Source organism: Lissotriton vulgaris, chromosome 4_1 (genome assembly GCF_964263255.1).
Source record: "Lissotriton vulgaris chromosome 4_1, aLisVul1.2, whole genome shotgun sequence".
Classification (NCBI taxonomy): Eukaryota; Metazoa; Chordata; class Amphibia; order Caudata; family Salamandridae; genus Lissotriton; species Lissotriton vulgaris.
Genome location: NC_141691.1, coordinates 240937789 through 240963795, shown reverse-complemented (window position 1 = coordinate 240963795; position 26007 = coordinate 240937789). Strand labels below are relative to the sequence as shown.

Sequence of the window (26007 nt, the reverse complement as noted above, 5' to 3'; positions counted from 1 at the left end):
CCTTGAAAATGCATGCACAATTTGCGGGGATCTAATGGGTACTCGCAAATTGCGCATGGAATTCCCATTCATTTCTTTGGGCCTGTAGGCCCTTAGGAATGAATTGGAAGCCATTCCTTGTTTGTGACTCGCAAGTTATGAGTCTCAATTAAGAAATGTGTAGGAATCGCTATTCTTTTAGCAATTCCTACATTCATAGGCTTTTGCGATTCCTTAATTGCGAATAATCTCAATAAGGAATCGCAAAAGCCAACATTGATGCATGTGGGGGATAATGTGCTAGAATTTGTGAAGAGAAATAGCTCCCTCCTATGTTGTCATTTTCAGGATAACCTTTCTAAGCAGGCAAAAAAATGCTAGTGTTACATTGTTAATTCAAGTTGGATATAAGCAAAGAAATTCAAAAGTGTAATAGAATGTTTCGAATTACTAATGGTTAAAATGTCTTTAGGTTGGTGTTTTTTATAGAAATACATGTTCATTTTGGAAATATATGACAATAACTTTTCTAGAATGAGATATGTTACAGTGTGATGCCTAAAATCTACTCTTCTGGTGGGATGACCCTGCCATCCAATGTTGGTAGATTTCACAGAGATACAGGCATTTACAAATTTTATTTTCGAGCATGTGTAGGATATTTTGTTGAAGAGTTATTTTAGGATATTTTGTTGAAGAGTTCTTTAATAGGATAAGGCAGAACTGAAGGCAGAAAATATAGCATCGATACTAAATGGGAAAAGGGGAAAAAAAAATTTTTCAAATGCTTATCTAAGACACTGTGAGTAGGCAATCTATATACGTACCCAAATGTCATGTGATGGCGGAGGAATAAGCAGGGAAGGATTTCCTTCCTCTAGTGTGGCAGTACCATGAGTAACATACTCTTGCTGGCACATAGCTAGAGTGCTGGGTGGAATCACAGCACCTAGCCCTTCCTTCTGTGAAGATGGCATTACAGGCACACACCCCTTGTCCCCTACTAAGGGCCTCATTACGACTGCCCGACACCGTCTCAGATTAGGAACCGACTGACTCACATAAGGGGGTTCCCACCCAACAGATCACGATGCAGAGTGCTATTGCTTCCTATTGGAGCCTGTGCTCCGACCAACAACCAGCCGTAACACAAGCTTCTATGGGGAAATACTGTGTGTGCAGAAAAGCCTGCTTCCTGTCCTTGGCACCTCATTGTGCCTGCCACACAGTGCAGGGTTTAACAGGGCGGTCTCTTAGGTCCCCCCGGTACCCCAACCGGAAGCCACAGGATGAAGGAGGCACTGCTAGGTGCCCCCAGAGTCACTTTCTGACAGCCTTTTCGTGTCGGACAAGCTGACTCAGAAAGGCTGTTGGACATCGCATCGTAATTGGTCAGTCAGAAACGTTGTCCATAGAGGTGTATGATGCGGTTTCAACTGTCACAGATACTTTGAGAGCGAGTCGGAACCGATTCGGAATGGCCACACGATTTATTTTCCAAACGCAAACATCGTAATCGGCGGGCAAAATTTAAACTAACCGAGTCGGTCAGAAGGGTTCCAACGCGGTCTAGGAAATTTTGACTGTCGGGAGGAGGTTTTCCGCCCGACATCATAATGAGGCTCTAAATCTCCCTGGTAATGGCACTCAAAAAAAGACAGCAAATTACCTATGATATCTCACCAAACCAGATGAAAGCAAGGAAGCTGCACCATTTTTAGGGCCCAATCCTAGATGGAAATTCATACAGGGGCTCAGAGGGCCCTTCCACCATGTGCTGCACACACCAAGGCAGAGCACAGACGGAACACTGAAAACTGTTCCCCATGTATTGTGCGTAATCGTGTTACAGACTGAAGCAGTACATCTTCATCAGCAAGGCACAACCAACCTTTTAGTAGTGTGTATGTAATGATGGATTTTCACTCTACTTGCAAATATGTTGTGCATTAAGATAAAAGTTGGAAGTCTAGTTAGTCCTGCAAATATAATGTTAATGTTTAGCTTAGCAGAGATGATCAAGGAACTTTTAAAACATATTAACGAAGCATGTAACACATTCTCCTTTTAATTTTTAGAACCTCAATCCAAGCAGGTTGCATTCTTCCCCCAAAAAACTAAAATGGTGAACTTAGAATTTGGAGATAAAAATCAAAGACTAGTTGGTCACCACTATGACAATTGCTGCACATTTTGTTGTTGTTTATAGCAATCTACATATATATTCTAGAAGTCTTAGAAAACAATTTCAAGGTTAATTTAAACCAATAACCAAAACATTGTCTCTTCGGGAGTTACAGTGCTTGAGTGTGAAAGTAGCATATTCCGTATTTCTATATCATATTCATTAGGCAGGCCAGACTATCACCTCCTAGATCGCTGTGTCATTTGGTACCTGAGTGATAACACTAGACAATTCCACCTGGGAACTAGGGACTTGAAGTGAATCTTGCTGAAAGAATGAGGGTTAGGTCCACCAAAATTCTGAACTACCAAGCCAGCTCCTTCCTCAACCGGAACACAAGCAACCAATGACTAGTTGTGCCTGCTCATCAGCCAGGTACAGCTTGTCCCCAGTGACAAAGTGTGCATGGAACCCACGTCTGGGCATACCTAAACCACTCAGGGTGACACAGTAAAGTATGCAAAATACTGATGGATAGAATGCTTGAATTAGTCTCTGCCACTGGTAATTAATCGGGCCACATCACAGCCCTTCCTTATTTTGCACATCATGCCACCTCAGTTTCAACTTGGCTATATGAAATCAGTGATGTCCGTGCTCCAATGGGAACACTACAGCCAGAGAACTGCCGTCTACTTCACTACTATCCTTTGCATGGCTTTGTCTTTCTTGATTCTTCACCAAACTAAATATCTTTAAAATGCATCGTTATACTGAAGCCCCTGATGAAGGGCTCCCGCCTAAAATGCATTGGACACATGTGAAACGTAACATGTTATAAAATGGATGGAATTACAGTTATGAATGGATAACAAATGATACCACTACAGAAAAATTGATGAACTAAAAGTTTATTGAGAAAAGCTCAACAAGAAGTGATTAACTTTATTACCATTGAGTTATTGAGTGACAGTTCGGGACGCCCTTCACATCGTAGGGACAGTGCTTTTTGGTTTAATACTTGAGCCAGAGCCAGCACAAATTTGTTAGTTTTCAGAGATGTCACCAAAGAGTCTAAAGGCCTTTCAGATTAAGAGAGTTCAACAACGTACACTGGCTTAAGATACATTGATCGATCACTCCATATACTTTGATATCCATAAGCAGGTCTTCCTCGAAAACTGTTAATAATACTTGAGAAGGTGTTGCCTTACATCACTTAATGTTTCTATTTTGTTTGAAATGATTTTTAGTTATTTTCCTAAAAGCTGCTCATTTGAGGAGTTGGCATAGGTTACAACTGTGTTACTTCAAAGTTTGAAACAGTAACAATGAAATTAATGGCAATGTTAAGGATTTTGTGTCTATGGCCCTGACAATAGCATTGAAAAAACAAACAAGTTCTCCAAAAATATAAGTTAAAACATAAAGGCGTGATAAAAAAGAAAATATTGATAAATCTGAAGAAAATTAGACACGGTTAATCGAAAATGGGGTGTGGAATTCAAGACAGGGTAGAGGTAAGACATGGAAAAAGTTTCACGAAATTTGCGCAAAGTACATGTCAAATAACAAGATAGACCTCAAGATCTAGTTCATGCACAGAGATGCTTCAGTGACTGCACAAAAAAAGAAATGGAGCAGGCTGTCAGGTGGCTTTTGTATTGCCACCCTTTAAGGCATCATGCCTCTCAAAGTCAGTGGCCTCTAAATTGCCTTTAAAAACAGAACCCAATTGCATGGATTATCCGCTCAAAAGCAAACAACAAGGTAGTAGGTCCAAAGATGTAGCCAAATAACTACTGTTTGAGCGACCTAGTCCTTTTTTTTTATAGAAATCGTGTATTTTACCTTGTAAGGGCAAATTAGTATTCTGGAAAAGTATGTTTACCCCTAGGATGGCTAAGAAGTGTAATGTTTTAAATCTCTGTTTTTAATCTTTTAATATTTTTATGTACTATCAAATTTTTATACTTCTTTTATGATTCTGTAATGCTTTTATGATACTTGCTATCGAATAAAGCTTATTTGAGAAAGAACCCAATTGTCTGCAGAGCCCTCTCTACCTGTGGGGATAGTGCTTTGCTGATATCATTCCTCTTGGGTTCATACCAAATTGAGAGTCATGACTACAGTGAAAGGAAAAGCACAACAAAACCTAGGGCTTGTACTACTTCAACAAATTCCCCTTATTTAACCTCTAGGAAAGTCAGATTTAAAGCTCAGTTCCTTTTATGAGGAGGGGATATATTACAATGCAAAACCGGAAGTCCATTCTATAAAATGCTCCTCTATTCATGCAACTTCAGCTGCAGGTAGGTGGCAAATTTGGTGGCGAATAAATGGACCAAGAAACATTTCCTGTAGATTCGGAATTGACATTGAAATAAGTAACTCTCCCTGATAGACACAGGCGAAGCGAAAGCATTGTAACTATGTTTCTTTTTATAAGTCGCTCAGGTAATATTTAATTTCCTTTCTGCGCCCATGGGTTTCTTTTCCACGCCCATGGCTAGATCAAGTATTGACAGGATAGTGAAACAGAAGTGCAAAGTACAAACAAACACTCCTGTTTAGTTCAATGATATTATTGTGGTTCATGCACTGCTTGCACAAGTCCAGCCATGGTGCTTGGTACGAGGTGGTTTCCCTGCTAGCCATTCGTACGTTCGGGAGTTTGAAGAGTGGTTCGCCTCGAGACCCTGTCCCAATGCGTTACTTAAAGCAGGCTGCCCCTTCGATAGGAGAGCCTCTGACCGATCTGGTCAATCTCTCCTTCGCTCATGGGACGGTACCGCCGGACTGGAAGAGCGCAGTTGTTAAAGCGCTTCTGAAGAAGCCTGGCTTAGATCCTCAGAACTTAGCCAATTTCAGGCCCATTTCCCTGCTACCAGGGGTCAGTAAGGTTGCCGAGAAACTGGTCAACCGCCAACTATCTAACTTTCTGGAGGAGAATGGCCAGTTGAGGGACTCCCAGACGGGATTCCGACCGGGTCATGGAACCGACACGGCTCTGCTAGCAGTGGTAGAGGAGGCCAGAAGCACTTTGGATACAGGGGGATCAGTGGCAGTGATCCTCCTGGACCTAAGTGCGGCCTTCGATACCGTTAATCATGGAGTGCTGCTACAACGCCTAGCAGAGTCAGGTGTCACAGGAGTGGCCCTGGAATGGTTGGCCTCTTTTCTAGAGGCGCGTACTTTCGAGGTCTGGGAGGGTAACACGAAATCTCCTCCCCTTCCACTTCACTGTGGGGTGCCTCAGGGCTCATCCCTGAGCCCCACGTTATTTAACGTGTATATGGCACCCCTGGAGGGTGTGGTGTCTCCGTTTGGCCTGAAGACCATAAGCTATGCGGATGACACTCACCTAGTGGTGGGTCTGACGCAGCTGGAGAAACAGCCGGAGACTCTCCATTCATGCTTAAGAGAGGTGTTTGACTGGATGTCCAGGTCATCGCTCAAATTGAACGGCTCAAAAACCGAGCTGATGATCTTGGGCCACTCAAGTTTTGCCCTCTCGCCGAGCAGCTGGTCCAGCTGTATGGGCACCCCGCCTGACCCAAAGAAGGAGATTAAGAGCCTGGGGGTCTGGTTGGAGCCTGATCTGTCCTTTAAGACACACGCCAAGAAGACCGCTGGCGTGTGTTATGGACTGCTCCGATCGGCCCGCAAGGTTCTCCCTCTCTTACCTGAACTCTCTCGGAAGCTGTTATTCCAAGGTCTAATCATCTCTCGCCTGGACTACAGTAATGTACTTTTTCTCGGAGCACCGGAGTCAACGTTCAAGTTTCTGCAACAAGTGCAGAACGCAGCAGCTAGGCTGCTGCGGAACGTTCCGGCCAGGCAGTCAGCCAGGCCTGCTCTAAAGGCACTCCATTGGCTTCCTGTAAAGAGAGAGTGACCTTTAAGGCCCTCTGTATTGCTCACAAGAGCTTACAGGGGAAAGGACCAGCTATCCTTAAGGACATGATTCGGCTCTATAAGTCCACTAGAGCTCTTCGCTCCGACAATAAACACCTCCTTCAGGTAAAGAGAATTAGGAGAGCCCGATCAGGTGGCAGGAGTTTTTCTGTCCATACTGCGCACGCCTGGAACTCCCTCCCACTTTCACTACGCTCAGAACCAAATTTGCTCAGGTTCCGGAAACATCTGAAAACCTACCTATTTCCAGAATAACTTCAGCTCTGGTCTCTCGATTCAGGTAGCCTTGCTCTGATTCTCTATAGGCGCTGGGATGCCCCTGGGTAACCGTGCGCGGTACAAAATTCTTTAATGATAATAATAATAATAATACGTGCACAATGGCTACTCTTACTGGTCCTTATGCTCACTCTGTGCATGAGTAATAAGGAATGGATGCTGAGTACTTTGCCTCCCCCGACCTTCCTGCAGAGCCTCTACAAGGTGGATGTTTTGAGGTTGGGGATGCGGCACAGTGCATGTGTCACTGTGGTAAGTACCCAAGCCCGCAGGGATTGCGCAAGTGGAAAAAGACCCAGGACTCCACACTTCATTGTGTTGGGGCTCAAATTGTATCTGAACATATCTAGCCTCCGAGATTGAGGATCAGCACTGACCATATCTTAAACTGCAACCGTAATACTATTCTGGGATGACGAGGGTTTTCTCCAGAGTTGTTCTGAGCCTTACTCTTGTCTTAATTATTTATATTTGGGAGGGTTGTTCATTTGAACCGGTGCATCAAACCACCATAAAGCAGTCTATGACCAAATCGCATACTTCTCACCCACATATTAATTTTGTTATAATCAAATCATTCACTGTGCTGCTTAATTGTCAACATTAGAGTGAGCCCATCTATCACCTCTCTTTTAATCTGTCTCTAGGTTCGACCACCTTTCACCTTGCTGATTGGAATTTAAAATTTGGATAGCTCCTTCTTCATCAATATACTCACATATATGTGTCTTTCAATTATAAACTGATCAAAGACAATTGTGCCTGATTCACACAGAAAAGCTAGAAAGCGCGAGAACATGCTAGGTTGTAATGTTCAATGTGTGTGTATGTCTGCAATTCTAGACCTTTTGGGTATTCACAATAAAGCCTACTACTATGCATGGAAACCTAGGCAAATCGAATACTGGAAATGTGTTTCTTCAGACTTACCGTATGGGTTCTAACTCCTACCTCTGAACTTAGAAGAATACTGTATGTTCCATCTGCAGCCCCAAATGAGGTCAGCCGTGGTTCTGTGAATGGGGATCTGTGAATTTGCCTTTTGTGTACCTAAGCTGAACTGAATGATTCAAAACAATTGAGACCAAGATCACTGGCAAAATGTTTGCTTAAATGTTGTAGTGAAAAATTCTCTTAACTATCAACTTGATATTTTAATCAGAATTTGCACACGTCAGCTCATTATGTGGTGATCGCTCTGTATGAAAGGCACTTTGATTTTTCAGTAGATTAGACTGTTATTAGTTATGTTGTAATGCACATGTTTGTATGTCACTGAACATGACAAGCAATCTTTTGTACCAGTCAGATTTGGTGGACCAAAATATTTTAAACTTTCTGCCTGAGCGGGAGCAAGGTGAAGTATACAAGCTGCTGGCCCCACATATGTTTGGTACAGACCCCGCTACGACGGACTTCCTCAACAGTAAGTACTCTAACTCTTGTCCTTGCGTGTGGATGGCTGTTAGGGGTGAGAAGGTTAATCGTGTTATTAAGTTAATCTTTCTGGGAATTTCCTATAGATCATAGTCCAAGATTATAATTCTGGAAATTAACCAGTAACAAATGCAGACGAGAACCCTTGACATGAAAAGTTTTGATGCAAGGAAAAACTAAAAGGTTGTTGGACAGACTACAGACTCTTCTTCCCATTAACATAACATATGCATTTGTAAGTGCACGTTCACCCAAGGGTATCCTGGTGCTGAATAGCAGATGTTTTTGTTACCCAACTCAATAGTACTCACTTTATCGACCTCAGAAGGATGAAAGGCTGAGAGGACCCACGAGGATTTGAACGCGTGACCATGAGGTCGAAGACAAGCACCTACAATGGCTGCATTTGTCCACTAAGCTACAAGACACAACTATTGAAAAGTTAGTCTCCACTGGTGTCAAAAACCCATCCCACTGCTTCAAGTAATTCTTCCCCCGCGTAGAACTACAAATAGACTGAAGGATAAAACTACCCACTATCTCCACTGCTTGATCATTTCATACTTTCCCATCCCTCCTAGAAAAGAGTGATGCAAGGAATGACTGCTGTTGAGCTGGGAGGGAGGGCTGACTAGAAAAACCCTGCCCCCCAAAACGTTTACCATGTAAAGTGAAAGAGACTGCCTTGTCAAATGAGACAGGGAGCAGGACTGTCCATGAGAAAGGAGGAGGCGGAGCACCATACATCAACCTCCCTTGATACACAATGACAGTCATTCTCCTGACTAACTGGCAGATAAGTGGTCTGTGACAAAGGTGGAAGGAACCAGACTTTATGGCGATTGGAGAGGAGGTAGCAAGAGTTCAAAATAGAGAAGATTGGAGGAATGGAAAGTTGAAGGTGGCCTTAAAATCCATTACAATTCAGTAGCAGTCCACTTCCATTTGCGGTCAAATATTTGTTGACCGAGTCTTTGCCTTAGACCTTGTACAGTGCTCCACTGCCGTTTGGCTTGGTTCGCACCTTGCAAATACCACATACATAGATAAACACATACACAATGGGTTTCAGAATGGTAAATGTGACTATTAGGGTTGGACTTGGCAGGTCACTAAAAGCACCAACATTATTTGTCACAGTGAGATTTCCACTTATAATGGAAGTTAACAACAGCGTGACAATAAGGGTATGCCCCTAATAGTTAATGGACTTGCTGTAACTGCATCTGTGTATATCAATTACATACCAACTTTATTTATATTATTAAAGTAATAACAAAAAAGTCAATATAGCATTGATCTGGGAAAAACTAATTAATTCAGGAAAAATATTTGTTGAAAGTAATTCTGGTGCCTGGTGTATCTTTTTGCAAGTGCAAGTACTGGTTATTTTAAGCATTCTGATGGCTTTTTTGGTGATAAGGATGATTAACGTATTGTGCATCATGGGGGACAATTGTCAATGCAGCTACCTCTGGTATGAATAAAACTATAAGCAATTATTTTGTCAGTTTATCGTCTTAACAACGTGACAGGTTCCGAAGGCTAATAGGAGATGTGGTTCACAAAAGCGTTTGTTATGTTTTGTTAGTCCATTAAAAATTATTGCTTTTTAGACTTAACCAACATACAGTTTAGCCTGTATTTGAAACTTCCATTAGGCTCTAGTCACAGAAGTGAGCACTCTAAGGGGTTTCAAACATGACTTTGTTAGAGCAGTAAACAGATGTGTATCGGCAAACAAGCCTTGATCACCGTAAAGCATCTGTTTACTGCCCATCGGAACTTTACTAATTGTTTGTATACAATGTGAGCATCCACTGTCTTGAACGGCAGCAGCAAGCTGTGTATGTGTGAAGAAAAAAATGCATATTATATATATATATATATATATATATATATATATATATATATATATATATATATATATATATATATAAAATATATCTGAAAAATAAATACATATTTTAATTGTTTTATTTTTTTTAAACTCAATATAATTAATGCAAAATTTTAGATTCTTTTCAATTGGTAATATACATTCCTATTTAAAAAACACAACATTTTGACTTACTTAAAAAGTCTAAAAACAAGTACAATGATTTAAAAATATACCTTATAAGCAAGTTTGATACAAATTAAATGCAAATAAAAGTGTAAGTGAGGGTGGATGATTTTAATTTAAAATTATTGGTTAACAAAATCATATTGAAACAAATAATGTATTTAAGTACGTTTATGAATTCAAACAACGTTGGATTTAGGCAGCAGTCTTTTGTATCTTTTCTTTAAGTAGTCATAGGTTATTTGCTTAAAAGTAGTTTATATTTTTGTTTCAGGTTTATAGAACTATGAAAAATTTTAAATAAACTTTGATAAAATATATATTTTTCTATAGATAGATCTCTGCTCCAGTCACAGAGATTTCCACAAACAGGTGAACAGTTACTAGTACTAACTTTACATTTGTAAATTCAGTCATAGGAGTCTACAACTCCTCATTTCAGGGGATTGAAACTCTTTTATTTAAATCCAAACGTTGGTGTAATTTCCATTCAAAAATTCTAAATAGCATCAAAGTGGAGATTTACACTTAGATGTAGGAGTAGATCTACACATGCAAACTTGCATTTTAGGATCTGGACCATACTTTACAAGGGACACTTAATACATCCCTAACTCAGGGTGTATCCAACAATCAAAATTCAGTGTCAGGTCTGACTTGTAGGCTGAATGAGTGGCAACTCGGCACATACATTCTAGATCTTGACCAAGAGTTAGAAGCTGTCCATTTTTTTAGCCAGAAAAGTTACAACTGTGAAAATCTACATGATATGCTACTTTTCCACTGTCATAAATGAGCCTAGAGGTGGTAAAATGATCTTTCCATGTGAATGTCCCAGTAGTGGACGCTCCAAATTTTAAAAGTCATAACTTTGTATTGACAAACACTTTCAATATCTTTCCAAACTTCCGAGGACTTCTAAAAGTAGACCTACCTGATTCTAAACATGTTGTGCTTCTAAGCTGGACTGTCTCAAAAAAGTGCACCCGATACGACTTAGGGCTGAGAAACTAGTTGTAGTGGACTGTCAGCAGTACTAAGTGTTTTGCTAGAGATGGGAGATGTTTTTTCCTCAAGGATAATTTATAATAAACCTATAAATCTGCACATATTCACAAACAAATTTCGCATCACAACCCACCCTTTAAATGCACATAAAGGGATGATTGGGCCTTCAGAGTCGAAAATGCAGAGAAATCCTCCCACATTTCATGGACAATTAGGGAAGGCTTTCCCCGCACTGAAAAATAATCTCGCTGTGGTAAAAATGGAAAAAAAGTTGTTGGCATAATCAATTCGACGAATCCACCACATTAATCCCTCATACATGTAGTGTATATTGTATATGTAGTATATATTGTATATACCCCCTATGTGGGAAACATACTAATTTAAAGCAGAAATGTAGAACGTGTCGTTTTCCAACTTTTAACTAAACATTGATGAATTGATACCAGCATCCCTTTTAAAGAAGGATGAAATATCTCAAATGGAATAAAAATAAAAAAAATACACCCATAACACATAAAATCAAAGTAACCCCAAGCTTATTTGTGTGTATTTTACTCAGTTCAGACAATCTACACATAATGTGTTGGGTCAAACAACGTTGCCCTGTACACCAGGTAGGTTTGTGAATTTGGTGAATACAAATCATATGCCTATACTTGGAGAGCTGAAAGGCTTTATTAGGAAGTCTTGCCTGTGTATCAGATGGTGTTGTGGTCACAAAGCCTGCCTACAGCCTGCAAAATCACAGGCTTTTGGACCACAAAACCGCAAGATTACCAAGGGCATGTTATGAGTCGCAAAAGTCTTTCTGACTCTAAATGTGCACTTTGAGACTTACTGGTTTGGAGGGGGGTGGGGCAGAAATGGATTTTCCTCTCCTTCTCCATATCGCAGTTACATGTGTCAATTCATTGGGACCACAATCGATATTACAAAATAGTTGGAAGTTGGCACCCTTTGCAAAGGGTAAGATGGCCCTGAAAGACACCTTTCACTTTTCGTGTCGTAGTGGGAGCAGACAGCTTACTATTCCCAAGGCTATTCTCAGAATGCCCATTTCGTTTTTTTATAGCCACTCCTGTCCCTTTGAGAAACAGAAGCGAATATATATATTTTTTAAATGTAGGCTCTTTCCGCAAATGTAAAAGAAGAGTTAGGTGTGAGCCTCACAGGCCTCCTTTCTTTCTCTCATACCATCGATGGGATTGGAAACAGAGTGGCATATTACCTAGAAATAGCGATATTTATCGCTAACCAGGGTTAGCGGGAATAATTTTATCGCTGCGCTACGACGATTTTTATCGCTGAGATACTTTGTTATCATCAAGGTTTATCTCAGAAACGATAAAAATCATTCGAAATGCGTGAATATCGCTGGAAATACAGCGATATTCACACATTATCGTGACAATGCTCTTAGCCATGTTATCCACCTACGATTGGATAACATGGCTAAGAACTGCTCTGGGCTGGCGTTAGATTTTGGAGATATTCGTGCTTAGCGCGAATATTTCAAAAAGTACGCCATTGTAGGTAATAGGAGATAGCGATGTTAGCGACTGTTTACAGTCGCTAACATCTTGGCCGCCCACTTTGCATGTCATTAGCGATAAATATCGCTGCCATGCAAAGTGGGCCCCAAGATGCTCCCTATCTCCTACTAGCTGTCGCTAACTGGTGTTAGCGACAGCTTGGTAATAGGGCGATCAAATTATCGCCGCTTTAGCGGGAAAAAGTCCAGCTAAAGCGGCCATAAGGGCCCTTGGTAATATGCCCCAGAATTTGCCTAAAATACATATTATTGGGGTTCTGTTAATTCTACAGAATGGCTGTTTTGCAATGTCACAGAGAAGTGCATCCCTTGCTATGCAAAATTAAAGCTGCGTTCCAAAGCAGTCTGTGACTCAAAACACAGACTGTTTCACACCCAACTTGTGGTGTATCGGGTCAAAGGTCCTTAGACTGTGACAAGATCTTAGGTTTTGTCGCAGGAAGACTACGTAGGTTTTGACGCAGGAAGACTACGTAGATATCGACGCAGGAAGACTACGTTATCCACAGGACTCAGTAGCAAAACAGATCAATTACATAACATTGATACAAGGTGTCTGTCCTTTTTTTCAGCTGAAAAACAAATAGAGTTCTGTTGTCATTTAGCAAGAGGAAGCCTGGATCCCAACGACCCACCAACCTATGAATATGTCAAGTTCGTAGTGGATTTTAAGTTCTTTACACACGGTAAGCTTTGCATTATTTTATCTATATTGTGACTGTATCTGAAAGTGCATGATACTGCAGAAATTAAAGTTTTTCGTACCCATCAGTGCAAAAATATCCTATGCTCGGGCACACGAAATCCTGAGCTTGAAAATTTGTCATGATTGTCACAATAGCCACATGCTTGGAGTTGGCATTAGTGGCTATTTTAAATGCATTATTACCACTACCCTGTAGTGTGCGCCGAGTATCACCAGGTGTTACGCAGTGGGGGTGGTGTACGGAATCACCAGGTATCGTAATTTCAACTCCTCTTCTAATAGGCCATTACAGCGGTTTAAAATAACCAGATAAATGTATTTATTACAGCATAATTCTTATCCAGCATCATAGAAAAGGAGAGAAAACAATCAGACAGTCCACAAGAGGGGAACCCTACTGCGTTGGAGTCGCACCAGCATAGGAAAACAGGCATCCAGGCTTATAAGAACCTCGCCTGACTCGACCCTCAGAGGGAGTCGGTCTGTGGAAGAATGGGAGAAAATAATGAGACCCCGGTGGGAAGGCGTAGGTGAACAAATTGAGAAAGGGATCCTGGAGTGTGCAGAGCGCAGTATAAATGGATGGACTTGCAGCGCGAGCCTGTCCAATCTAACATCTAAGTGATGAGATTGTTGGGGCCTTGAGAGCCCAGCAGGAAAGGCGTCCATCTTGAGTTCCTGCACGCTTTCTTATATTCCACTCACCTCAAGCCCTCTGCTCCGTTCCTGTAAATTGATGTCTGCTGGTGCTTCTTGCCAAGTAAACAGAGCAGGGCACCCTGGGCCTGTGATTGAAAGAAACCATGCTGGGATTTGTTTAGCACACCTTAAAGTCATGGGACGTTTGTGTGGGCGAGTTTCGATACTGTGATCCTACGTTTATCTTGTCAAACACAGGAACCAATCAAAGCTTGTGACAACAATGATCATGACTTCTTGTGTTTTTCCTTTCTAGTGCCTACACTCTCATGTAATGGCTTCGAGTCTGCAATTGCAAGGGCATTCAGGTCGGCCACTGAGGAGCAAATTTGCCTTGTAGCCACTGTTCGGCTTGTGACGCCACAGTTTTTAAAGGTGGGTAGAATCAAGCTGCATGCATCAGAATGTCATTCAGAAAAATATGCAGTTGCTTGCTCGGGTTTGTTTTTGGCTTGGGGTGCACAGCTTTCAGCAGGAGATCTGATGTTCCTGGTCAGTTCCTTTGTGCCTACACACAATTTAATTTCTATTGCGGGTCCTACTGCTAAGCACCCTTAAGGGTTAGGTGACTTGGAAACTTACAGACTTGCAACATCTACATTTACCAATCACTTACCTGAAGCAAAAATGCGTTAAAAAGGACTTATCTGCTCGGTATGCTGTTATGGGACGCGTGTGCCAGAAACCAACATTGGAGGCGATGACAATGAAAAATCTTCCATTCATGATGGTTTCAGGGGAAAACAGTTCTGTTCTTTGTTACAAGATGTCTCTGAATTCCTACAACTTTCTATGTTACTGATGTCAAAACAGCCTGCCGAGTGTGTCATTATCATTTATGTATTCAGCTACTTAATTTTTCATTTTATGGGGTTTTGATATGGTGCAAGAGAACGAGTGGAATGCAAGACGATGTTGTATGCCTTCAGAGGGGGAAGGAATCTAGAAATCAATGCAGAGTATGGAATTGGTAAGGGAATAATGCAGGCTACAGAGACATACCTCAGGGTGGGAGACCAAAAAAGCAATGCAGAGTATGGAATTAGTAAGGGAATAATACAGGATACTGAGACATACCTGGGGGGGAGCAGGGGGCACTGATAAAGCAATGCAGAGTATGGAACTGATATGGGAATAAAGGCAGGATACTAGACATAGCTCGGGGAGTGGTCAAAGGGGGGGGGGGCACCAAGAAATCAATGCAGAGTTCGGAATTGGTAAGGGAATAATGCAGGATACTGAGACATATCTCAGGGTGGGAAACCAAAAAAGAAATGCAGAGTATGGAATTGTTAAGAAAATAGACGCAGGATACTGAGAGATAAGGCGGGGAGTTGGGGCATCAATAAAGCAATGCAGAGTATGGAATTGGTAAGGGAGGCACAAGAGTGCTTTCATGACTGGCTAGTAGCTGGCCTGGATAGTTGCAAAACGGGGAGGTAAGAGACGTGGGCCATCTAATACTTGGTTCACAGATCTACTAACGCAGGCAAAGAAGGGGTGCAAGCAGTTGGAACGTGCCTGGCGCCGCTCCTATGAGCCGTCTGCCAAAGCAGTATATCGAGAGGCAGTTAAGGATTACCACAAGCTCATCTGCAAAACACGGGCAGAGTTTGTTGCTAATAAAATCTTGACTAGCTCCAACCCGACCAAGACCATCTTCTTGTTGCTTAAAAACATGAAGAGTGCAGGTACGACTAACATTTCCCCAGTAGCTTCAAATAATCACTGTGAGGTTTTAGCACACCACTTTCTGAAGAAAGTGGAGATGATCTATCAGGGCCTCTCTACAGGGAACCCACCTAGTGAGGATGGTGTGCTGGCAGGGTCAGATACTAGGATGAATAAGGGCCTGACATTTTTTCCACTGCTGTCGTCCCAGGAGTTCGAGATTTTAAGTGCAAAAATCAAGTCGGGCTCGCCAGCTGATCCAATGGCGGCGACTTATTTTCGTCAGCTCCAACCACTTATTGCCCCCGTGGCTCTCGAACTGGTCAATCTTTCATTGAAATCAGCCTCTGTTCCAAGGGCGTGGAAGCCTACTAAAATCATTCCACTACTAAAGAAGCCCTCACTTGACCCGGATGATCCCGGTAATTACCGCCCCATATCCCAGCTTCCTTTTATGGGGAAGGTAGTGGAGGCTCATGTAAATTCCATCCTGTCTAGATACATCGACAAGCATAATATCTTTGACCCTTCCCAACATGGGTTTCGCCCCTGCCACAGCAGTGAATCAGCTCTCCTCGCTGTTACGGAAACTATCCGAAGTCGGTTGGATGAAGGTGACTCTGCGGCCTTGGTCCTGTTGGACCTAAGTGCCTCTTTCGACACGGTGTCCCATGGGATCCTTCCCCAACGTCTTTGGACAATTGGAGTCAGAGATGAGGCCTTGGACTGGATTTGATCCTTCCTGACTGGGCGATCATTCCAAGTATCTGTGCCGCCCTTCCATTCGCAGGATTATGCCCTGTATAGGGGGGTACCTCAAGTTTCTATCCTGAGCCCACTTTTATTCAACCTGTATGTGGGACCCTTAGCAGAGGTGGCCAGAGGCAGAGCGCTGTCCCTGGTGTCGCATGCAGATGACACCCAGCTGGTGATTGCTTTTTCAAAAAAATGTTGCGCCAACCTGGAGACTTTCAAAGAGGATCTGTCTATTATCTCAGACTGGATGAAGGCTAATTGCCTTCAACTAAATGCCAGCAAGTCTGAGATTCTACTATATGAGAAGAACCAGGAGCTCTGGTCTGAGCAGTGGTGGCCTGAACATCTGAAACCTGCCCCGTTACTGAAGAAGTCGGTAAAGAACTTGGGTGTCTGGTTTGATTCCGGATTAACATTTGAGAAGCAGACAAGAGCTGTTGCTGCTGTCTGTTTTGGGCTCCTGAGAGGATTGAGGCCTATGCTTGGTCTCTTTCCGCCTAGAGTACGCCAAACCATCATGCAAGCCTCCATTCTTGCGAGGCTTGACTATGGCAATGCCTTATATCTAGGTGCTAATAAGGCAAGTATCAAACGCCTGCAGAGGGTCCAAAACGCGGCTGCGAGCATGCTAGTGGCACTCCCAAGATCTTAATCAGTTGCACAAGTGCTTTTGAAATTGCACTGGCTGCCAATTGAAACCCGTATTCAGTTTAAGGTGCTGTGCATTGCCCACAAAATCCTGAGTCATCAAGCCCCCATTGGGCTCTCAGGCCTGTTGAAGCCCTATTTGCTCAGGCGCGCTCTGCGTTCCGCACACCATGGTTTGGTCTGTGTCCCTCGAGTGAGGAAAGCAAGGGCTGGTGGTCGCTCGTTTGGCTTCTTGGTAGCCAAATTTTGGAATTCCCTCCCAGCTAGCATTCGAGCCACCCCCATTCTTCTGGCATTTCGGAAATCGCTAAAAACATGGTTGTTCCCTACTTTTTAATATTTGGTGCTTGTAAGTCTCCCTGTCTCTCGCCGGTTTCTGGGTGCGCTGGGACGCCTCATCGCTGAGGCAGCCATGCGCATTACAAATCCTGTATAAATCAAAATAAATAGGTAATACAGGATACTGAGACATACCTGGGGGAAGCGGGGGGGGGAAAGAAATCAATGCAGAGTATGGAATTGGTAAGGGAATAAGGCAGGATACTGAGACATATCTCAGGGTGGGAGACCAAAAAAAGCAATGCAGAGTATGGAATTGGTTTCTTTCTGCTCCAACAGCTTAGTATTTGTGATTGTAATGTAGTATTTCATAATGTATTATCTGTGAGTGAATGGAGTAAAGTATGTGAGAGTGAAGATGAAGGTGAACCCCTCAAACATGATGCTTTATACTATTTCCATAAAAGGGTTGTCGTGTGGATTGTGCACATACCTGGAAGTTCACTGTACGCAGAGATACAATTTTAGAGACATGTTGGGGTGTGTGTTTTCCTTCAGGGTAGGTGTATTTGGAGTTCAAGCTATAGTGAGTAGGGTGGCTTGCCACTTGCCCCCTAGCTCACGAGGCATGTTGGCTGCCGCCCTTCAGTGGATGCATCTTTGACTAGTGCCTGGAAGTGTGTGGTGTGATCTGGTGTCTGTGGAGAGCTTGAGTATTGTCCTCTCGCTGTGGGTGGAGAAAGGTTGCTGATTTCAATAGACTAGTGCTAAAAGTGATTCCATAGTCTTGTTTGCATTATATTTGCGGAACATGTCTTATAACTTATTTGTTTTGCACATAAGAAATGCCTGGCCATCGATAGCTAGACTGTCCCATCGACTAAGGACACGAATAAGCCTGCAGCTAAGGATTTACCTTGCTTAAAGTTAAATTGGCGCTTTTTTTAGGTTAATACCTGTAGCCAAATTGCAATTTTACTTTAGCAGAGAGTCTGTCACTCATTACGAATGCTGTCTTGTCTGCATTTGATTTTTAGGAAGAGCCTTGTGTGGGGATCTGGGCAGCCAAATAGGAGTAGGCATGAAATAGAGTCTAAGCAGATATCAGCTACTGTCCCAAAAAAGCACTGTCCAGCTGTTCAGAAACAGTGGCAGGTGAAAGGCCTTCTTGAAATGCCTTTGCTCACAATTAGGCTCAAACATTTAACTCTGCTACAGGTGATAGGATCTGTAGCTATCAGCAATGAAAATGCAAAAAAAGGCATCATAGGTATTAAAATTGTAAAAATCTACATATGCCCAAAGATGAAAATTAAAATTAAAAAGAGGTGGCAGCCATGCATATTTTACTGAACATATACTTTATTGGAGTCCACATATAGCTGCATAAAGATAAACTCTACGGTGCATGTCAAATGGTGTAGAGTGGGCAAGTAGCACCTAGAAACCTAATGTTGACTGCTTAGGGTAGGTTACCCACCACGCCTAGGATGTGTTCTAAACAATTTCTACAGGATTAGGTTATGAAGTAAAGTTGGGTAATGTGGCTCCAGCCTTCCAGGTTGGCAGGGTGGTGGAAAGACATTTTGAGCAGCGGTGAGACCTGAAACATTTAGCAAAGGTGTCTTATAGCCGTCTATGATGAACCTTCTTTTGCCAATCCGGGTCTGCGGCTTTGAAACTGTATTATATGAGTCTGCATTGTGCCTGGTTGGGCTGCATGAACTGATGTTACTGTAGAGCATTGCCAGAGCTACTGGGGTGAAGGCCAAGCCGGAGCATGCTGCTTTAGACAGCTGCACTCTGGTGTTGACAAGGCACAGACAATTTACGTCATCACGGAGACTGAGGCTTTTGTCGGGAAGAAAAACATCCATTAATGCTATCTCGAAGGTGCAAAGGTGTGGGCTATGCACTATCATCAGACGTTACTATGCAACATATACATATTATGAGCACATTGTCACCATATAAGGCGCACAGTTTACAGTATACATCACCTGGAACTGCTTTAAAAAAAACTCATCAGACTTGCTATTCTCAGCCAAAACACCTCTCTCATTGGAGAGCAACACTGAAGGTAGAGTAAGGAAAACGTGTATTTTTCTCCGGTATAATAGACAAAGAAAAGAAGGTGTCCTCTCTTTTTTCCGTTTTTACTTCTAAAGTTTCAAAACATACTCCTTCCCCAACATATGGCCTTCAATAGTCACCTTCTATAGTTACCTAATGTTACTAAACACCAGATCCTCTCTTTTACATAGGTTTCAATAAACTAGCCCCAGTTAAGGAGAAGGTGTAACTTCAGTCGACTTTGACTAGAACACTGAGCAACAAAATCGGAGGGCCCCAATGTCCACTGTTAAATCAAATGCTGGAAAAAATATTTGCAGAAAAACAAAAGTAGCTACAAGAAGGAACTGTTAATATCTCACAAACAATCTGAGAAGCTGATTGCTTTCTGCTAGCAGGCAGTATATCCTTCCAAAGAATTAATGAGAGCCTGTCTTTACTTGCCAAAGTAGCATCCTGGAGAGAAGAGTGAAACTCACTGGCACCAAAAATTACTTATCACACACGAATTAAGTAATCCCTAAATCAAATTACCTTTGTATACTATCTTTTAAAGAATATAAAAAGCCTCATTACTGTGCATCACCGCATTGACATTACAGAATAGAGTCCACCCAAATCATTATGATGCCATGTACAGAATTATTGTGCACTGGGGAAGGGGACTGGGCACGCTGGGATACGTAACAGATGCAGTGATTCCAGGGGTCAGTCCCGGGTGTACTCCAGAAGGGCGAGTACCCATTACAGACCCTGACCTGAAAATGTGTCCTTTGTGAGAGTGCAGCTGCACACAGCTTCAGTGTGCAATGGTGCTCAGCAAGCCACACGTGGTTGGATCTGCTAGTCTTCCCCCTGAGTGGGCAATGCCCCAGTTTGAACGACAGAGGAGAGGACTTCCTTCTACGGATGCCTTTGTTGAGGCATGGAGAGGGCCTCTGGTCATGGCAGCCCTTGGTAAAACAATATCCTGACGGTCTGTACCTAGTACTGGCATCAAACTCGTTTCGACAATCTTTATTCGGTCATACAAATGACCAGAAAAGCCCAGAATAATTAACACACAGTCGACAGGCTTAAGAACATTTCCATAAAACTAATTCAAAAGCACTGTGAGAGCTACACATGCAGAACTAAAGTCTCCATTACTTGTTGAACAGAAAGAGCCTTTGAGGCGTTGTCAGTGCGGGCTGGTCTCCTTTGGAACACAACGTTTCTTCACCTATTCTTTGCTTGGCACATAGAAGGCTGTAGACCAACCCTCTGTGCATAATCAACTGATTTTAATATCTCTTGTAGAAATACATTATAAATTAATCTAGGGATCCTTTTTTGGACATCTCACATTGACAAGCTTGATAAGCCTCACGATCCACCACACTGTTCAGACCTCTTTACTATTCAGATACTTCGTCAAACGCTCATCAGGACTTTCAATCTCCCACGCCATTCAAATGCGGATGATAATGCCCTATTACTTATCGTTAATCTTCATTACTCCTGATCCCGGTGTCCTCGTCCCATTCATTGCTAATTGGAGATGACCATCTCCACAACAGAAAAAAAGAATAGGGGAATGCTGGGACACCTAACCCCACCTCCTCCCACTGGGAGTACATAAGCAGTACCTACCCAGCATTCCGGCTGAACTACCAAGCCACCAACAGGAAGGCCGCCCGTCCTGGAGGGAGGGAGTGGCGTAAGGAATGGGACGAGGACAACAGAACCAGGAGTAATGAAGGTTACTGTTAAGTGATAGGGCATTATCCCCCGGTCCCTCAGTCCTTGTCCCATTCATTACTATTTGGAGAATACCCAAGCCAGAAACCCGGCATTCAGAACTCCCAAGAACATTAAGGCCATCACACCAAAAACAGCACCCCAAGTGAAGCAAATGAGAAAACCACAGGAAAAAGCACAGCAGGGGCGCACACATCCCGTAATGCCCTCAACCAAACAATAGGGCTGAACACCGCAAAATAAACAGGAGACGACCAAGAAGAACAAAACAAGGAGCCAAACCATGGAGCCACCACACAAAGGGCAGACAACCCACACCGGGAACACCCTCGAACCAACCACAAAGGAGGAGAACCCGACAAGAAAGAACCAGAGACCATCCCCACCAGAAGGACAGCGGTGAGGCAACCCAGAGAAGAAGACCCAAGGAGACGAGACACACCAAGAAGCCAGGGTCACACCAACATGGACACAAGATCCACTGCCAAGGCAAATTGGAGGCAAACCACAGAGACCCAAGCCCAAAGGAAACCCCCAGAGAGACCAAAGCAACCAGGCCCAGCAAAATAACCAGCACAAGGGGGTCCAGAAGATGAGTAAGGATTCCCAGGGCACAAAAAGCCCGGAAGGGCACCAGCTTCCGAGAAAGCCCCCAAGGCCTGGAACACCACACAGGGCCACCGAGCCAGCAGTAGAAACGACAGAGAGCTACCCCCAGCAGACAAGGGAAAAATACCCCAAAATGCCCCAAAAACCCACAAGGTCCTCACCAGAAATTCAAGCGGAAGCAAGGAGAGACCCAACAGGCCCTGCCTAAAGCAGGAGACAAAGGTTTGACACGACCAACCACAGGACCGACCCCAACAGGCCCACAGAAGACCAGCCCTGATAAAATAGGACAGGGCCTGCCTAAAAAGCCAACGCACCGATCCATGGACCAACCAAGGGGAGGCCCACACAGAGCAAACCAGGAAGGGAGGGTTACAGTTGATTGGTACTTACGTGGACGAACTCTGGAGGGCTAACTTCGGTCGCTCCGTGGATTGGTTCGAGTCCAAGACTCCCCTCTGGAGCCGGCTGCCCTTGTCGTTAGCCGGTCGAATACCAATTGCCAAGATGGTTGTGCTCCTGAAATTTTCATATTTATTCATGAACGTACCTGTTCCCCTCACTGGCCACTTTTTTTGCAGAGTCCGCTCGTTGCTTATCTCTTTGGTCTGGGCTGGTAGGCAACCCAGGATCGCGTATGATACCCTCACTCTTCCGATGTCGCGCGATGGCCTTGGTGCTCCAGACTTTAAGCTCTATGCTCTGTGTGTTCAGGCAAGTTTTCTGCATTTTTGGCTTCATCCCACTCCTTTCCAGTCACATGTGGCGGTAGAGGCTGATCTTGCTGCCCCGTGGCCCCTTACCACCGCCCTGTTTGCCCCAGCCACACTCCCACGCACTGAGATTGACACAGTCGAGACTCTACGCTGGGCCATGGAGGGACTACGCCGCTTCTCCGGTGCTACTACGCTTTCGGCGAATACGATGCCAATCGCTCACCATCCGGCTTTCCCTCCTCTCCATTCCTCCGGAATGGTTAAACACGCCACTCGTCTGGGGTTGACTATAGTAGCGGATCTCTACCTGGGGAACACATTCTTCTCTCTCGCTGAAGATTCTGGTCCTATAGTCACCTTACTTCATTATCAACTCAGGGCGATCTGCAGGGAGCTACATCCTGCGTTCCCCCAGCCTCCCCCCTCGATGGCTGCTCTTGATTTCCTGTATTCGTCTTCCTCCCCTCGGAAGTTAGTGGCTAAACTTTACACCTTTACGCTGGCAGCTACCTCCATCTCCACTGACAGTGCACACGTGGCATGGGGTGAGGACCTTGGTGTAGAAATCTCCAAAGCTGACTGGCTTTACTGTTGCAACCAGATTAAGCGATTGTCCCCAAACTACCGCCTGCACCTCATTCATTTTAAATATTTGCATAGGTTCTGCCTTACTCCCGTTCAGCTGCACAAGTTGGGACTCATCCCCAGTGATAGATGCCTGCGCTGCTCTGGTCCCACGGCGGACTTCTCCCACCTTGCCCGGCTGTGCCCCAAGGTCTCCGCTTACTGGGGTGAGGTCTGTGCTGCTATTTCTGAGATCACTTCATCCCCGGTCCAGCCCGACACCCCGCTCTGCCTCCTAGGCTTTGTTAAATTCTTCCCAGACGCCTCCTGCCACTTGATTGTCATGCTGCTTGTCCTCGCGTGGCGTAGGGTCTCCATGTGCTGGGGTCACAAACCTGCACCTAAGTTCGCTCATTTTCTCAAGGATGCATCGCGCTGCCAGACTCTACTGTCCGAATTTTGGGATCTTATGCCAGCTAGGTCACGCCCACTTGATATATGGGGCCCTCTTGTGCCTTACCTCCTGGGTCGGACCTCCCAGAGCCCAGCGGCCTCAACCGCGCTCCCTGCCGACGCTCCACCTGCGGCAGTCTCCAGTGTGGGTCAGTGATTGGCTCCCCCCTGTCCCTACTCTGTTCAGCCTGGCCCGTCCCCTCTCCCACAGCTTGGGTGCCTCTCACCAATTCCCCGTTCACCGTCCTGGTGCGCCTACGTATATCTGTCATGTTGTTGCTTTATGACGGTTTGTACTATTGGTCAACCTCGTCATATCCGATTGTGTTCATGTATATGGTGCTCTGATTCAGTGCAAGTATGTAACCTGTCTATGCAATCTTGTCAATAAAGGGTTTTCCAAAATTAAAACAAAAAAACAGTTGATTGGTACTTATACCCATCTAAATGAGCAATTTTCAGCCCAATACAAGCTGCAGTGCTGTGGGATGTTGGGTGACATCATGCACATTTGGGGAGACTGTCCCCACATGAAGCATTATTGTGTATTATAGCTTAAAGTAAATCAATTCCGAGATATTCTATCTGAGCCACCCCATCCTTCGTCCTTTTAGGCTCACACACCTGATCTTAAATATCAAACAAACTCAGATCGGCTAATAATTTCGAGCTGTTTAGGAGCAGCAAAAGCTCCTCTTCTCTGCTTTCTAAGATTACCCTTGATGTGGGCCAGGGTGCGGGCGTCAGCAAGTTTATTAACTTGATTTGCTCAGAAGGGTGGTGTCTCTGGGGCCCTCTACCAGACTCATCCTTGGTCTTGGGACCCCATCCTCCGGGGCCTGGAGCCATCGGGATGCCTCAATCCTCCAGAGGCCTAGGACAAAGCAGAAAGATGCAAGGTTGAGTAGGGACCGGGACCCCAGCCCCAGACCCCGATGCAGCAAGAGAGTGCCAGGGCGCTCAGCACTACGATCCCTGCTCCCCGGGGAACAAAATAAGCCAAGCTGCTCCCCCAGTGGGAGAGGCTCCCGCACAGCACAGTGAAAAAAGGCCAACTACCAGGGAATTGGCAATTCCAAGTCTGATTCCAGTGGTCATTTCTCATTTTCTCTGGACTTTCTCACAACGATTTCCGTTTGTGTCGGCAATGGAGCGAGTAACTTCAGTTACAGGCTTCTTTGCACTTAAGAGACCACCCGTAGAGAGGGTCAAAGTGTATCCAATAGTAGGTTTTAGAAAAGTTTTTTGATTAACATATTGCATGATACATTTGCTCAGGCCAGTACAAGAATGTTTAAATGGTGACGTCTTGCCATTTACCACCATCAGCAGTGCAGCCATAATCCATATTTGTAGCAGCAATCTGGCACCTCTATGTTTGTGGCACCCTAGGCAGCTGTCTAAAAATGGCTTCTGGTAGCACATGCCCTGAGATAATTTAAATAGATAATTTAAATAGACTTGTGTTAAAATATGTCATCATGTTGATGGATTTTTAAGCACGTTCTTAATTAGCATTTCCGAGAAAAATGACATGTTACCACACCCTATGCTGATGACAGACAAGGCGTCAGACTGCATTTAGCTATGGTGCATTTACTGCAACCCAACAAACGGGCATTTCTCTTTGGGTTGATCATGTTGATTTGTGCTAATATCTCAAAAGCATATCTGTGCCAAGTGGATCAGATGTCAAGCCTTCTTCTTGTTCTGCAGGAGTTGTGCAATGTGGAGGAGCCCTGTGAAGAATTCACCTCAAGACACAGCCTGGAGTGGAAGTTCTTGTTCTTGGATCACAGGTAAACGGGCGGGATGGATGTGTTCCCTGAGCGCTGATCATCAGACGCTTATGAGATGGGTTGAAACAAAATGGTGGTTGACGACTTTGCTTACCGTCTCACTAAATGTTGCATGCTTTGTAATGCTATATATATATATATATAAGCTCTAAGAGATCCATCTGTCTTTATTTAGTGTGGTACCCGAGTTTCTCAGAGGTGGCAGTCTCCACTCAAAAACACCTTAGCGTGCCAATTAGTAGATCCTTGACCAGCATCCACAATGACAACAATATTTCTTGCAAGGATTAAATAACTAAACCTTCTCACCCCAGCCTACATCTTCACCACATCCCAGACCCTTGTGTTTGGCACTACTGGTTTTGAGGCTGTATGCAAAGCAGTACAGAACCAGGCTCATGCCCGCTATACGTCTCAGTGCTTGGGGGAGCCATGTGCATAAATTGACAATACTACTTTGCTCGGGTCCGTTGACACTTGGGCCCTCACTACAGGTAGCTCATGAATTCTGATAGCCCATTAACAGGAGTTATGGGGATTTTGACTGATCAAGTCAGATGAAATCTCAGTGTGAAGCTCTAGGAAAAATGTGGAAGTTGACATAGAAAAACCAATTCTTCGAGCTTATTCTCAAAAGCATGTAGTAGTTCCAAAATATAACACCGAAGAGGTAACATAGTTTCTCAGAAAAGAGGAAGCACAAAAAGACAAATATAGACCTCTTGCTCACAATTTGACTAAATCCTTAAATTCCCAAAATATGATGGCCACACTCCTTGTGACTATTATTTTGAAAGATTCCCCAAAAACATATTCATCAACTTTGGTGTCATTATGGAAAGTGTTCTGCTGATTCGTCAAGCGGGGAGCAAGCCAAAAACAGATGGGGAGGGCGAAAGTGCAATTTCCCTTGTTAATTCATATA

The 26007-nt window shown here is 43.8% G+C and overlaps 1 protein-coding gene across 2 annotated transcripts in view; it reads left to right on the top strand.

The window, feature by feature from the left end:
* Positions 1-26007, top strand: part of LOC147718624 (neuronal PAS domain-containing protein 2-like) — a 552138-nt gene that overhangs the window by 396190 nt on the left and 129941 nt on the right. For both annotated transcript variants that reach the window (XM_086918582.1, XM_086918581.1), the window contains 4 exons: positions 7610-7730; positions 12942-13055; positions 14031-14149; positions 25000-25082. In XM_086918582.1, coding sequence (XP_086774708.1) covers positions 7610-7730; positions 12942-13055; positions 14031-14149; positions 25000-25082 — 437 coding nt within the window. The remainder of the gene's footprint in view (positions 1-7609; positions 7731-12941; positions 13056-14030; positions 14150-24999; positions 25083-26007) is intronic.